The following is a 17,116-nucleotide window of genomic DNA, read 5'->3' on the forward strand; positions in this document are numbered from 1 at the left end:
AGAATGTCCGTGAAGCGGGCTCTGATATAGCCTAGTCTAAAGTAAATTCCTTTTCTGACTTCTTTCTCTTTATCTCCATGGCATTTAGAATAAAGAATAACGTTAAGCCGAACCGTTCTGGTTTTGTTGCCAGCATAAAAATAAGCTTACCATCGGCCTATCCGCAAATTTTTAAACACAAGGGATGAATTGAATCGATGATCAAGTCGGACATATAGGCATAGTTCATATTGGAAAAAAGTTATACAATTTGGAACTCTAGCTTTTCCCCACCGCAGTCTTTTAATGCCATCTAATCATAACGCGCAGTCTCATCAATACTTAAGCCCAAATCACACCCAAGATTCGCAACGACATGAGCAGCAACTTGATGCAACATTCTAAAACCTTGCAACTGTGACCAGACATGTGAATGCTTTGCAACGGCTTGTAACGACGTGCAACATCTAAATCACACTGCTGTAACCTCCTTTCTGTAACGGTTTCGTGTCATTGCGAATCTTTAAACAGACGATCTGACGGGTTTTAGAAGATTAAATACAACCCGAAACTAAAAAACAGACCAGGCCTCTACTGGAGACCTGCCTTTAACCCAAACCTGTAGCCACGCCAGGCGTTTAAAAGAGACAGGCGTCTCTTAGGGACTCGGCGATTATTTGAAGTTTTACGGTAGTATTGACTGATACAGTTGTAATTCCTAGCTACGGTCTCCTCTTGACTTTGGATACAAGTGAAATGAAATACATATAAATGTATTTAAATACAATTGAATTGGAATTCAACATAAATCTTACAGACATGTTCCATCGGGAAAGGAGTTCAGCAGTAGGTGAGTGTTAGTAACTGACCAGTAATAAGAAATCAGAAGAGGAGAGGAGACATACAGTACCTTATACATTACTTCTCTTCTCGTCTGTTCTCTTCTGATCGCTACGTTTAGTCCTCTCTCATGTTATTTGTATTTGTGTTTTCACTTGTTTATCTTGTTGATCAGAGGGAGGGGGAATTCTCATTGGGTAGTGCTGCATGTAGAGGGATAAGGTGCTAATGTTTCTATTGTATGTGTAGATGGTTTACTTGTTTTATCTTAGTTACGATATATGCAGGTTAAAACAAAAATAAATGTTTCCAGGAACTAATTTATATCATAAATGTACATGTTGAAGTATCTTAACTACCTTCTCTCTTCTCTTCTGATCTCTGCAGAGATTAAGTATGTTTACTCCCCTCTTATGCTACTTGTCTCTATCTGTTTCCATGAGCTAATTCATATGATAAAGTTATCATGCCCCAGAGTATGAGCTTAGGTGGACTGGCGAGCTAAAGAGTCTGTTCCACTCAGCTGCAGCCTATTTCCTCATTCATGCAGAGGGGGACAGAGGGAGGGGGGTGGATAGGGAATACTACTGTAGGTTAATACTGAAACTGTATTTAGACATTTTCACAAACACTCAAACTGTTTTGAAACTATTTCACAAACAAAGCATGTCTGGATCCTAAACTACTTCTCACATCTTGTAGGTGAGAGATAGTCAGGACAGGGAGCATACCCACACACAGAATGACAGCTTTCAGACAAGCAGTTTAGCTGGTTAAACTGCATTCCCTGAATCACTACCACTGTGATGTGCCAGATCTGTGATAAAACACACATAAACACCAGAGAGAGAGAGACAGATAGATTGATAATGTATGCATGATAATGGCCAACATATAGACAATATAGAGCATAATTATATGGTACTAAAACCATATATGGCATTTATGGTTATGTGAGGGATAATGTGGAAAGTCATTATCGGGAAAATCTGTCCCGACCGGGCAAACCGGACCCCGACGGTCAGTGGAGGGGTCTTGCTTCACCCTGAAGGGACTTTTTTCCCCCGATAATTATCGGCGTTCCATTCATTATCCCTCTTATTATATTATACGGCTACTTGCCAAAACGAGAAAAAAAATTGTCTCTACATTTATTTATCACTGCATCATCGTGGCTTTTTTGCTGAGAAACAAATAGTTCGCAACACACGCTGAACTTGAATCAAACACTCTTTAGAGCACAGCAGATGTTTCACTGTTGAATGAAGTTCCATTGCAAGAAGTGACCGGACTACTTACGGAGTGATGAGAATGATTCCGTTGTTTGAATTGGATGAAATTCGTTGTAGTAACTAACTTGCACACACACACTTCCTGAATAGGATGAAATGTGTTTTAACTAGATGTACCGCATAGCGGTACAAAATATGACCGCCGCTCAGTCCTGTACATCCGTTCCGCGAAAATAAATCACACTTCAATTTGTCTCCATATTTTACTCCATCCCCCACTCTTGAAACTTTTTGTGTATGCTTGTTTGGCATGCCTGAGTGTGTGTGTGGGCTGCACAGAAAGTACCCTACTGGTGCTGAAAAGGTGAATAGATTGTAGAATAGCCAAAGAAGATGTAGAATTGTTATAAAACCTTTAAAATCTCTAAACAATCACAAGTAGGGCAGTTCATCACAGTTCATCCATTGCAACTGGATTGATGAAAGGTCACTTACACCTGTAGGCTACATTGTATTTGGGAAAAGCAAAAAGGTATCAGCATAATGTTATTTATTTATTTATTTTTTATGTATTTATAAACAAAAACATCTCTGTCAGTTCCATGCCAGTTTTCAACAGCTATCAAAACAAAGGTCATTTTGGATGGATGGATTTTTTGTGAATGTTTCTTCTTCTACATAAGATTTTAGTCATCTTTAGTTCATGTAATACTTTATTGTCAATGCACAAATTAAGTAACAGTAGTCTGAAACGTTATTGTTAATGCACAAATTAAGTAACAGTAGCCTAGTCTGAAGCGAAGTGCTGTTTTACATCTAACCAGTGGTGCAAATAACTGACATGTCCAAATGGGCCTTGATGAAATGCGCCGCTAGACTGTTCATACATTTTAACGGACCAACGTTGAAGAGCTTTTGTCCGTTATTGTTAGTGCAAATATAGGCTGATTCATGTTCCCTTGCATTGTTTAAACTGAGGTCCATGGCTAGTCTGGCTTTCATCAGACCAAGCTCAATCTTTTAAGAAATCAAAAATAAATAGCGGGCAGATCAGGCTGGGTTCACCCAGCCTAGTCCATAGGCACCCGATATTGTTTAATTTTCCGATTGAGATATACAGCTCTGGCTATTCTAAATGCAAAAAATGCATCAGGGAGTTATGACAAAACGGTAACTAACAAACTAGATCCTAATAGAAAGTTGTTAGCTTCCTAAGCTACAGGTAGGATTATAAGGTAGGCCTATTGACAACATAAATTGTCAATAGGCTATGCTAACGACACAAATAAAATCTCCTTTGAAAACCAATGGCTTCATGCCCTTACAGTATCAAAGCGGACTTAAACTGTCATATCGTTGGCGAAAAGTTGTAATAACATTCACGCAGCTCCATGAGTCAATGAAAGCGCAAATGAAGTAGCCACTTCTAAATGGGACCTACTACACAGTAGCTTAAGGTGTTTTGCTAAAACAGCCATAATGAAATGAAGGTGTCATTGTTTGGATACTTCACACCGCGTGCTTTTTAATTTCACAGACTACAACTACCAAGCTGTAATCAAAGCACATCGATTCCCCTCTCACACCCTGCACGCACTTAAAACAAAATAAACAGGCGTCTCAGTCTCACGCATGTATAGGCAAAACTGCATCAGACCGGTGTAACGTTGGTAAATCTTCCATTGCACAGAATGATTTTGTAGCACGCGTGCAATAAATGACAGTCGAAAGATACAAACAGTGCTGCTATACATTTGCTTGGTATAACCGCATTTATAGTTTTCTACAAATGCAATAAATCAAATGCCTCCATCACTCAACCCAACGCTTAACGGTAACATTACCTAGGTCCTTATTGATATTACAAGATTAACGTATTGCCTGCAGTAAAACCAAGCATGTCCGATAAACATCCTCAGATTTATTTCGGCTTCAAGAAGAAATGGGAATTACACTTCATGTGAACATCGTCCCATCCTTATTAGATGTTAAATGCGGTAAATTACAGTCCTTGTATGAAGCGTCCATTGTTTTTTTTCAACCCTTTTTTAACTTCCAACAAAATTACGTCTCACTGCAACGATCGCCATCTAGTGGACAAGCGACTACTTCTCGCCAATACTGAAAATGCAGCCATGATGATGATGATGAATATTTATTTTGGCTTTCTTTTTTAATCCTACTGATTTTCATTTTTTACCGGGGAATCACAAATGAGTGATTATGAGCCAGGTTTATGTGGGCCCTTGAGACCAACATACCATAAAAGATTCACAGAGAACTGTGTCTGCCCTACCCTCCTTTCGGGGTCCAGTCCAGCGGGGGCTGCAGATGAAAACGAAAAATGACGGTTCCATGCTATCCATATGGGGGTACATGCTCACCAAGTTTTGTGTACCCCCCCTGTCTTTCAGTGTCCCGGGAATCCTTGTTGGTGTCGTCACTAAATGTACACATAAATTATTTTATTGTAAGGCCCCCATGAACGAAAGTACACAAAACTTGGCATGCATTCAGAGGGTGTCATAATGATCCTACACTTTTAATTTTGTGCAGTTTTGACCTTGTCAGCCAGAGATATTGAGATGAAAACACCTAATTTTATGCTTTTTAATTTTTTTTAACTAGGTGGCGCTATACATGAAATAAGTGGTAATGGGATGGGTTGACATGCCCCTTAAGACCAACATACAAAAAAAGGTGGACCTCCTAGGCCCTACGGTTCTCGAGATATTCACAGAAAACTGTCTCCGGCCACCTACAGGCCAGTTGGTGTATAGTAACATAAATTAATTTATTGTGTGGCCCCCATGAACGGAATTCCACAAAACTTGGCGTGCATACAGAGGGTGTCATAATGATCCTACACTTCCAATTTTGTGCAGTTTTGACTATGTTAGGTCACAGATACCTTCAATTACACCACCTCATTTTTTACTTTTGTGTTTAACTAGGTGGCGCTATACATGAAATGAGTGGTTATGGAATGCGTTGACATGGCCCCTTGAGATCAACATACAAAAAAATAATGGTCCTCCTAAACCTTACGGTTCTCGAGATATTCACAGAAAACTGTGTCTGCCCTACCCTCCTTTGGAGGTGCAGTCCAGCGTGGGGGGCTACAGATCAAAACGAAAAACGATGGTTCCATGCTATCCATATGGGGTTACATGCCCACCAAGTTTTGTCTACCCGGTCTTTCAGTGTCCGGGAATCATTGTGACGGAAATTTGGACATGCGAAAAAAAAAAAAAAAAAAAAAAAAAAAAAAACCCTATATGACCGCCCGGCTTAGCTTAAACGGCGGTCATAATAACTATCCAGCTCAGACACATTTCCAGAGAATGCATTCCTCTGCCTATTATCTGGTCACAGGGACACAAGACAGGGCGATCCAGACCCCGATGTGCGGGCAAAGGGGTGTTGCTTGCTTATTATACGGCTGCTTGTGAAAATGAAAAAATAAACTCCACGTCATGATATGTCTCTTTATATTTATTTGTTACCGTTTTGTTGTGGCTTTTTGCTGAGAAACAAATACTTTGCAACACACACTGAACCTGAATCAACCTCCTTGGAAAATGAAGTTGCTGCTGGAAGTGGTGTAGGTGGCTGGCCAGTAAGTGGCACTCTTCTATCTGGTCAAAAAAACAATCCCAATGCCTCTGTGTGAAGTTATGGAGACACTGAACTGCAGGATCTGAGAATATGGCTCATTCACTCCCTCACTCTCCATGCAAGGTTATGAAATATAACAAACAGGTTTGGTTCTTTGCAGCAACTCTGTGGCTTGAATAGGATGAAATTTGTTGTAATAACTACCCGCACACACACATTTCCATAGAATGCATTCCTCTGCCTATTATCTGTGAGGGTCACAGGGACACAAGCTGTCCTATCAGTGCAGGGATCTCAAGTCTTATACACTGATCATGAGCCAGACCTGCCTTTTCTGACGATGATGTCTTTGTTTCCTCCTAATGCTGAAATGCCTTTTCAACTAGAAAATTAAAAAACTGTAATGACCATTTTTTATATATCCATGGAATGAATCTTAAAATAACAAGAAATTATACTGTACCATCTCAGGCTACGTATTTTTTTATGAATGTTTTCTCTACTTCATATTTCTATGTCAGGCCTGTTACAGACAGAAGTATTATATGTACTATATAGTTTCAATATGAAATATGTTATATATACTGTAAACAGTATGAGCAGTATTTTAGTCCCTCTTTTCACTGGAATTACTTCAGATTTTAGATTTATTTTCTTTGATATTATATTTGTCATTCAAATGACCAAGATGTGACATGTTAACGTTAGAGTGTGATGACATCAATTCAGAAAAATATATATTTTCACTAGAGAAATATCAAAATACCATAGCATTTAAAATGACTTAGAAGGTCATTTCCATTGCCATTTTTAAATTTTTTATCAAATGAATCACAGTAACAGGCCTAACGTCACAGTAACATGACAGGCCAGAGTAACAGGAATGATGGGACACACATTCTTCAGCATGCACTTCACACTGGACATGATCTGAACTGTTTGGCAAGAGGAAATGGCGACATTCCCAGATGTTGGCAGACAGGTTCTGGACAGCATTCATCAAACCAGCTTGGGCTGCAGACCAGAATCCTTCTCCTGACATCAAAGTCGGTATGGTGGTGATGCTAATCGACCTCCAGTTATCACGGTCATTATGGCCAGGCCAATAGGAAAGTAACCAAGGTCTTTCCGGGCCCTGATGGTCGAGTGAGGACTGTTGAAGTTCAGTTAAAGGACCCAACCTATCACCCGCCTGATTGTCCAAGACCAAGATGACAACCCTGACAACCATGATGGACCCTATGACATTATTTTATCACCTGAAAAATATTGCCACGCTGAGAGACCTTATGTCCCAGTCTGACCTGGAAAAGCTTGTCCATGCTTTTATTTCAAGCCGGCTAGACTACTGCAACGCCTCTTCACAGGACTTCCAAAAAAGACCATTAGACAACTTCAATTAGTTCAAAACGCTGCAGCACGAGTCCTAACAAAGACAAGCAGAAGAGAGCATATCACCTCTATACTTAAGTCCCTGCATTGGCTGCCAATTTATTTTAGAATAGATTTTAAAGTACTGCTACTGGTTTTTAAAGCACTACATGGGATGGGGCCAACAGACATGTTTAAATTTTACATCCCCCTCAGACCTCTCAGACCACAGAAAAGCCAGGTATTATGTATACCTTCTACTCGCACCAAACAGGGTGAAGCTGCTTTCAACCATGCAGTCCAGATATGGAACAAACTCCCTGATCACATTAAGGGCCAATCTCAATTCTCTGTTTCACCCCTTCCCCTTCCCCTATCCCTTCATCTTACCCTAGCCCTTGTCCCTCGAAACCGAGTGGCAAGACATAGGGGTGAAGAATATTCCCCTTGGAAATGAGATACCACTAGCCAACCATAAGGGAGAGCTGGATGATTGAAACACTTGAATTAACGTAATTTACAGAGATCGTACCACACTGAAAGCTAATATTTTGTCACTAGCAACCTGTTGTCTGTCAAATAGGCTATAATTGCATTTTCAGCTCGGAATAAAACCGTTCAGGAATTATTTCAACAACAGCTGAATGTGCCTATGTTCGTTCGCAGCCTACCTTGGTCCGGGTGAATGAAACCGGGATGGGGGACAAAATAAACATGCAGTTTGCTATGTAAACATCCCACAACTCCTTTGATATTTTACAATAATATCAAATGGTCGTTACTTGACATCAGAAGCAATGCGCTACCTGCCTATGCGAGGAGTCGGCGGCAGGCCTATGCAGCATTCATATCAGGCGGCGGTAAAAAAAAGTTCAGCCAATTTAGCTGCTGTTGGACTTTACATTTCTGACATGGTATGCTGCCAATTCAAGGGGTAGACATGGAAATATGTAAAATCACGAGACATTCAGCGCAAATAATGATGTGCTGTTAACATTCACAAAACAGCGATTTTTTTAAAACTTCCTCGTGAAGAACAGGACCTTCAATATATGGTCACAAGATTGAATGCAACATAAAACAATTACAATTTTAATTTTATAATCCTTATTAATGCCAACACTTCATGTCAATGAATCTCTCGGTGTGCTATTTTTCCGGTGTGAGCGGTGTATGTTGGGTATTTCTCTTACCCCTCGGTTTCAAGTAAGCTCCCGATCTTACTTGGTTTTAAGGGGTATGTACCCCTTGCCCTTATCCCTACCCCTCGATCGAAATGAGAATTGAGATAGCCCTTCGTCTCACGTGCACGCGCAAAACTAAGGGGAAGGGGGAAGGGGAAGGGGTAAAATAGAGAATTGAGATTGGCCCTGCCAACCATTGCCAATTTTAAAACCCAACTGAAGACCACCCTCTTCTCTATGGCTTTTCCTGTTTTTAATTATAGTGGATGGCTAGTTAACATTTTTAGCAAAACTGCTAAAAATGATTAGCTAAGGGTTAGCTAAGTAAAATGGTTAGCATAGTTAGCATTCTAGTTAGCATAGTTAGCATAACTGCTAAAAATGATTAGCTAAGTTAACTAAGTAACATGGTTAACATAGTTAGCATGCTAGCATTGTTAGCATGCTAATTAGCATAACTACTAAAATGATAAGCTTGGTTAGCTAAGTCACATGGTTAACATAGTTAGCATGTTAGCATTGCTAGCATAGTTAGCATGTTTAGCAAAACTGCTAGAAAATGTTAGTTAAGTTAGCTAAGTAACATGGTTAGCATGTTAACATTGATAGCACTGCTATAAAACATTAGCTAAGTAGCATGGTTAGCATAGTTAAAAATCTTAGCATAACTGCTAGTAAACATTAGAGCCATTCCAACTTTCAGTTATCACCATTAAACTATTTGAATATCAACATTCATTAAACTGCTAGAAAACGTTAGCTAAGTAACATGGTTAGCAGGTTAGCATTGCTAGCACTGCTATAAAACATTAGCTAAGTAGCATGGTTAGCATAGTTAAAAATCTTAGCATAATTGCTAGCAAACATTAGAGCCATTCCAACTTTCAGTTATCGTCAAATATCTACCTATACACAGCCATTAAACTATTTGAATATCAACATTCATTCAACTTCCAGTCTGTCAACAACTTTTAAACTATTTACCTTCAACTTTTAAACGGTCTACTTTTAAACTATCTATTAAACTAGCTGTCTATCAACAACTTTTAAACTATCTACTGTCTATCAACAACTTTTAAACTATCTACATTCAGCTTTTAAACAGTCTACATTTAAACTATCAACTTTTATTAAGCTGTGCAACCACCATGTCTATCCTAGCATCACCGTAGTAACCATCTCTGTATTATCTGTTTTAACTATACATGATATTTTACATCACAACTTTAGCATTTTCATGCACTGGTAATTCCTTGGAATTGCATTTCTAGTTATTATTATAACCTTTTCTTTTTACCTTTTAAAGAATTAATGCGACTCTAACCGCTTAACGTACAGACATGTTGAAATAACCGTTCTGAAGGTCTGGAGTGGGGCAAGAGAGTTATTTTTTCAGATTTTTAAAAAAGTTTATACTTTTTGAGAAATAGGGGATTAAAAATGGTAAAAAGCTAATTTTTCCCCCCATAAACTTCAAAGGCTGTGATGTCATAATGGCCTAAAGCCAGCTGCGCTCATTAAGCTCCCAGAGTAGTTCCCGGGCAAATTAGAACACTGACACAGGTGTGAAATCAACTGTCTCAGCTTCTAATGCATACAATCTGGTGCTCCCTAAAACTACACATCCTGTTTAAGTGCTTCCCGTATATCAAAATAAAAGTCACAGCCATATCTCATGCTTTGCACATTATAGCTCCAGAACGGTTTGACGCATATGCTTCAAATTTGGTACATGTGTTTGTAAGGACTCAAAGATGAAGTGAGTTGATGTTGGAGGTCAAAGGTCAAGTCAATGAACACTCTGAGTGCGATATCTCAAGAATGCCTTGACATACATGCCTGAAATTTGGTATGAGTATTTGTATGGATTCAAAGATGAAGTGAATTGATGTTGGAGGTCAAAGGTCAAATGTCAAGGTCAAAAACACCTTGAGTGTTATATCTCAAGAACGCCTTGACACACAAGGTCTTTTTTTCTACGAGGGTTTGTATGAACTCAAAGATTAAGTGATTTAATGTTTTTTTTTTTCCAGGAATTTCCCCACCAACATTAAGCCAGCAGATTTCCATCCACTATTGTAATTCCTCTGGCATTACATTCTAGTTGATTTTTATTGTTTTTACTTATTCTACTACTGTGATATATTTTATACTTGTGATATGTTTCATACCTGTTTACTTTTATTTGAGGTAATGCTTAGCTATATAAAGCACATTGTGTCTACCTGGAGTATGAAATGCACTATATAAATAAATTGCCTTGCCTTGCCTATGAGGCCTTTCCATGGTACAATGCGTCAGTATGAACCATGGTGCCTGCGTCAGTATGAACATTTCCCGACGTCACCTTGAGTTGGATGCAGCAGCGGAGTGAGAGGGAGAGTTATGTGTAAAATGTGTGTCATTGCTACAATGTTATTCTGTGTAATTCCTATATGTTTAGATTTCTTTAAACTTTGTGTCAGATATGGTTTGAGTATTGTCATGTAGTTTGCTTAGATACATGTTTAGAGTTTGTTAATAGAACCTAGCCTTTTCAGAGATTACCTTCACTTTGTAACCCCTTATAGTTTGTGATTAATGTCGCTGTCTTCCTAAACTGTTGCCTGTATATCTGCCCTATGTTAGCATTTGGATGTGATATTATGTTTCCTTATTAGACATGTTTCCTACGACTTATAGAATGTACAGGATGTGGTGTGTTTGTAATTCAATTAATGGCCACATTCGTGGAAAATTCCAGAGCCCTTGTGCTCAGTCTAATGTTAATTCAGCTAGCCACTAGGTAGCTCTGTTGTATTGCATGTCACTGGTAAATACTCTTATGCCTTTAGAAATAGTCAGCATAGTACAGAAATGTCAGTTTATTCTAAATGTATGCAAATGTTTATATAAATTGATAATGAGACATTCATAGACATGTTATTTCTTATGTATTGTAATGTCAGACCGCATACAAATCCAGAAACATACAGTGCATGCGGTAAGTATTCACAGCGCTTCACTTTTTCCACATTTTGATATGTTTCAGACTAAGTTGATGTTGAGCAGCCTGACTATGTCAGATCTCCACGACTGGCTGATAGGCTGTTTTGAAATGCTGAGTTGTTTGGCACAAAGAGGAAAGATAAGAGTCCAGTCCCCAGTGCTGCTCAGACATGTACTGTATGCACACACACACACACACACATACACTCAAAGCCGTAGATAAACTTCAGTGAGTCTAGGAAGGTGGCTAACTGAGGACTGAGATGTACCAATATCCTCCAGGAGTGATATTGTCAATGGCAAGGAGCTCTACACAAAAAGGATCTAACTGTGGGGTCAAAGGTTGTTCAGGCTTTAGGAGAATTGATCTAGAGGTCTGCGCGGGACTGATTTTTCCCGCACCCGCCCGCTCTCGCAATATTCTGTCCCGCTCCTGCCCGCTCCCGCATTAAAGTGTCATTTTTAGTCCCACTCCCGCCCGCATCTGTAACATGATGTCTCGCTCCCGCCCACTAAAGCCCGCATGCAGGAGGGATAGCCTATTCAGTTTTTCTTTCTGTCTCTCAAAGGAGCACACACACCTGAGAAAGACTCCAGATGTCAGTTTCTTGGTTCTGAATGTCAGCTAACAACTGAAGTAGGCCTAGTCTGGTGCCCTCTTCCTCTGTCATGCTTTCGATTTCGAGTTTTGACAATGAGCAGCAGGAACAAATTGAACCCACGTAAACGACAATATAGGCTATAGGCCTGCTATCCGTCAGTTATGCTTAAACCCCATTTTTTTATGCTGCCTAACAGAACATCCAGCTGAACTATAGTTTTGAACACTACTTTAATCATTTCCATATTTAACTTTACACACATATTTAATTTGCGGGAGTGCAGTGAATCATCGGTTTGTCCCGCACCCGCGAACGCACCTCTCTCATCCCGCCCGCTCCCGCAAAGAGCTTTCAAAAGTTGTCCCGCGCCGCACTCTTTTGCGTCGGGATCCGCGGGTCTACCGCGGGAGTGCAGACCTCTAAATTGATCTGCAACTGAGCAGCTCAAGTCCACTAGAACGCCCTGACACTGAGCACTGAGAGCTTACATGCCACAACCAGCAACTAAATCCCAGCACTGAATAAGCAACCAGAAGAAACATTCATGAAAAGTTTGCCATCTAGTGGCGGTTACCAAGCACTGTAGAAGGTTTGAAAGACTGCAGTAGATAGAGCAGTGGTGCTTAACTGGTCTGGCTTTGGGACCCACAATTTCCCATGTTCATTTAGTCGCGACCCATTTTTTTTTTTTTTTGTGTTCAAGCCAACAGATGAGGTGAGCTACATGGTAAGACACGCAAAGTGCCTATAGGCCTACTTGTTTAGAACATGCTGATGTTTGGCATTACATTTGTGAAGTCTTCAGGACATTAAGATAGTACTGTAGATCTGACAAAGTAGCACTTAAAATGGGTGATTATTTTTTTTTTTTTACCCACAAGCTCCACGACCCACCCAGAATGGTTCCGCGACCCACTTTTGGGTCCCGACCCACCAGTTAAGAAAAAATGAGATAGGGAATGAAAAAAACTTACTTATAATGTATGTTTTTATCCCTATGCCTATTAATTTATTTGTTAACCAGGTGCTTTTATCTAAGTCATATTGCAAATGGTGCAGTTATACATTATGAAATGACCTTGGGGTTACCTCCCCAATGTGCTTCCCCAATTCTGTATTTCATTGTGCAATTGTCACTTTATTAATCTGTAGACAAAAAGTCAGTTTTTAATCATAAACTTGTCTATAGTCCACATAAGAGGCATAGACACAATTGTATGCTCTTATTCTTTAACATTAATGTTTACATTGAAGATGTCACGTGAGGAACAAGACTGTTTAAATCTGTTCACATAACCACAGTCTGTGTAGATAGACAGACAAGTCAGTTACACACACACCCTTGTTAGTATGGACCTCTGAAGTTCGCCTACAAAAAAGCTGCCATCTTTGAGATCCGGTATCTGGCGATTTTTCCTATGGGAAAATAACATGGGGATTTTGAATTATTGCACCTGTTAAACTCTCGCGGGGACGAAAAAGTCTGAAATGCAGACATTTTCCCAAACACACTTTTGTCCTCTGCCTTCGAGTGGACACTGTGATCTCCGGTAAGTGAAGGTGGCACACTTTGATTTTTACTACCCCAGAGCTAACTTCCAATGCAACTTGCCATAGGTAATTAGCTTCAATAACACCCGGATCTCCTTATATGGGCAAAGATAGCAGCTTTGGTTCTTTTTTGTAGGCGAACTTCAGAGGTCTATTTGAATGACTAGTGCCAACAGAAATGGGAAAAGAGACTTCATTTGAGACTGGCCAATCATATTCCCCTAAAAATAACCAAGCCCCACCCTTTGTCCGTCCCACTTCTCTGAATGAGGAAGTTCCCTGAAAGACACAGAGCACCTGCAGGTCATTTTCACAGGAGTGATAGAGCTTTTTGTTTGGACAAAAGTCATTTCAGAGTGAGATGTAAACTCTTATGGTTAACAGACCAGGAAATGGTACACACAGGGGTCATTTAGACTAAACCACATTTTCATTCTTCACCCTGTAAAAGTGAAAGTAAAAACTAACCAGACGAGTTAAGATTTTCATGGGAGAAAATGGCTTCAAAGCTTGAAGAGGAGTTTTGCTGTCCTGTGTGCTGTGACATCTTCAAGGTTCCCGTCTTTTTGCCCTGTGCTCACAGTGTGTGTAAAGCCTGTCTGCAGCAGTTCTGGGAGAATAAAGGACACCGAGAATGTCCCTACTGCAGGAGGAAGTGCTCTAAAGAACACTATCCTCCTAACATGGCGTTAAGGAACCTGTGTGAGGCTTACTTACAGGAGAGAAGTCAGAGAGCTTCAGCAGGGTCTGAGGTGCTCTGCAGTCTGCACAGTGAGAAACTCAAGCTCTTCTGTCTGGAGGATCAACAGCCTGTGTGTGTGGTGTGTCAGGCTTCAAAGAAACACACCAACCACAAGTTCCAACCTGTAGATGAGGCAATAGCTGACCTTAAGGTGAGTCATATTCTTGACAATTTGCAATAATTTGTATTAAAGTTTTTCTCAATTGCTAAAACACAATTTCTGAAACCTTGCTCCGTTTTCTTAAAACATTAAACACAAAACCTCAGCCTTAAGCACTATTTACAAAATCTCTGACTCAGTAAACAGATTTACTTGTGTTAAAATCAAACTTTCGCTTCAAAACAGTTTTACTTGTGCTCAAAACCAAACACTGCTCTCAAATCATAAAACAAAGTGATCAAAATGATGTACACTATCAAGCAGAAGTCAGTAAACAATACACCAGAAAATAGAAAACACATTGTTCAAAACATATAGTTCTCGGGGAGAAGTACATTTTTAATCTCAAAACAAATTTCATATTTTTCCGTCATTATCTTTTGATGAACGAAAACATCAAGTAGAAATTACTACTTTGCTTTGCTCTTTCAGTGTTTCCTTATGTGGCGGCCCACCACAATATCAACATTGACCACCACACAATGATTTTCCAGGTTGTACTATATTGTGCTTAAATCTTGTTAGCATCATAACCACGCTGTGCTAATTTGTTAAAAACTGTTGCATTTAAGTTAATTCTGCAAACGAACCACCACAAATGGAATTCAATTCTGTGGGAAACACTGTCTTTGCATTTTTTTGTTCTTTCTCCTCCTTGTACCCCTATTTTTACAGTACTCTGCATCTCACAAACTTGTCCTTTTGATTCTTATTCTTTGTTGATATGAACTTGCAACCAGTCAAAATCTATTGAGCAGTCAGTACTGTAAACAAATGGAAAGCACAATGTTCAGGGCCATACGATTTGTTTACAGTATTGTACAGTATACAGCCTACAATGCACTGTACTACAGTGTCCAATAAAAATCCTCTTTCTTGCCCTCCTCCCCTTCCTCCTCGTCCCCCACCTCACATATGCACTCGTCCTCTTACATAGTTTCATCTATCCATTCTCATTCCCACCTTCAAACTGTTTGCTCTCTGAACTGGCTTATTTTGGTTTTGTCCCATCATTTGAAACAAGTGAAATCAATTTTGAGTGGTTGTGTTTAATCAATGACATGTGATTTCTATTTCATTTTTGCCATTTGTGTTTACCAGTATGGATGCATGTGCATTAGAGTGCAAAATGTGTTTTGACAATGATAATGTGTTCAAAGTTTTGCTAAAAATTGTAAGTGAGGTCTGCAAATTGTGTTTTACCATGTGAAATGGTTTAAAGGGACACCAGGCAACGTTTTCGTGTTAATTAATCATCTTCGTAAGTCGGTATATGGTTAAATGACTCATTACAGGGCGAATGAAGACTCTCTCGCCCGCCCCTACTGCCTGTAGGAAGAATATCCCACTTACAAGTTCGGTGTATCCCACCCGCCGACCTTCAGTCTCATAAAGTCTCGACATCACGAGAAGCAGGATCAGTTTACATCCTGCATCCCCAGCACAGAAACGCTAGTGATTGTTGCAAACGTGTGTATAATGGCAGAGCCGGCGAAGAAGCAGCGAAAACCCTTGACGGAAGATGCAAAGAAAAGGAAAAGAGCTTCACACCGAGCGAGGGCTCGCACACGTATTGACACGTACAGACGGTAGGGGGAGCTTTGTAGAGAAAAGGCATCAGGCTTGCCTGGTATCCCTTTAAGGTATTGACAACAGACTGAACGATTAGCTTAATGAGTTCAAGCAACTGACAACTTTCTTCAGCCAATGGGTTTTAGTGTTTTAGCAACTGAGAAAAACTGTAAAAAGAAGTACAAGTGCAAAAAAGTCCTCCTCCTGTCTGGAGTAATTGTAATGTTCATCACTCACCACTAGGTGGAGTGTTTACTCTATATTTTGTTGCATTGTTACACAATGAATGTACTGTTGGTCATGAGACAAACACACACAATCTCTCTCTCTCTCTCTCTCTCTCTCTCTCTCTCTCTCTCTCTCTCTCTGTTTACTTCAGGAGCTGCTGAGGATTAAACTAGAATCCTTACAGAAGAGGCTGAAGGTCTTTGAAGAAGCAAAACTCTCCTGTGATGAAACAGCGAAACATGTGAAGGTGTTGTCCTCCTGAATGTGTATAGCAGCAGCATGAGAGTGTTGTTGACCATCACTGACTGGTGTTGAACTGTAGTGGACTGGAGTGATATTAATGGAGGGGGTAACACTGACTGGTGTTGAACTGTAGTGGACTAGAGTGATATGAATGGAGGGGGTAACACTGACTGGTGTTGAACTGTAGTGGACTAGAGTGATATGAATGGAGGGGGTAACACTGACTGGTGTTGAACTGTAGAGGACTGGAGTGATATGAATGGAGGGGGTAACACTGACTGGTGTTGAACTGTAGTGGACAGAGTGATATGAATGGAGGGGGTAACACTGACTGGTGTTGAACTGTAGAGGACTGGAGTGATATGAATGGAGGGGGTAACACTGACTGGTGTTGAACTGTAGAGGACTGGAGTGATATGAATGGAGGGGGTAACACTGACTGGTGTTGAACTGTAGTGGACAGAGTGATATGAATGGAGGGGGTAACAGTTCCGAGCCTCATCAAACACAACAGACTTTGTCAACTAACTGGGCCATGAATGAACATGCATACTATCCTTTTTATTTCTTTAATTTTTCTTAGGTTACAATCATATTAGTAGTCATTTTTAAATTCATGATTTGGGTAAAGAAATCATCCATTGTGTTTCATAAGTTAAACGCTAAATGTGCTGATAGAGTTATTTGAATTAAATGGAATTGAAGCTAATAATTGAAGTCATTATGTCGTGCCAGGACTAAGACCAGCAGCAGGGAGGTAGATACCGTATCAGGGTTCATATGGTGTACTGTACACTGAAATAGAA

At 39.9% G+C, this 17,116-nt stretch overlaps 1 protein-coding gene across 1 annotated transcript in view; it reads left to right on the forward strand.

Moving 5' to 3' along the window:
* Positions 1–13,684: 13,684 nt before the first annotated feature.
* LOC125292306 (E3 ubiquitin-protein ligase TRIM35-like) overlaps positions 13,685–17,116 on the forward strand; it is a 35,498-nt gene continuing 32,066 nt past the window's right edge. Inside the window, exons 1-2 of the mRNA XM_048239522.1 lie at positions 13,685–14,258; positions 16,219–16,314. Coding sequence (XP_048095479.1) covers positions 13,863–14,258; positions 16,219–16,314 — 492 coding nt within the window. The 5' untranslated portion in view covers positions 13,685–13,862. The remainder of the gene's footprint in view (positions 14,259–16,218; positions 16,315–17,116) is intronic.

The sequence above is a fragment of the Alosa alosa genome, chromosome 3, assembly GCF_017589495.1.
Source record: "Alosa alosa isolate M-15738 ecotype Scorff River chromosome 3, AALO_Geno_1.1, whole genome shotgun sequence".
NCBI classification, from domain to species: Eukaryota; Metazoa; Chordata; class Actinopteri; order Clupeiformes; family Clupeidae; genus Alosa; species Alosa alosa.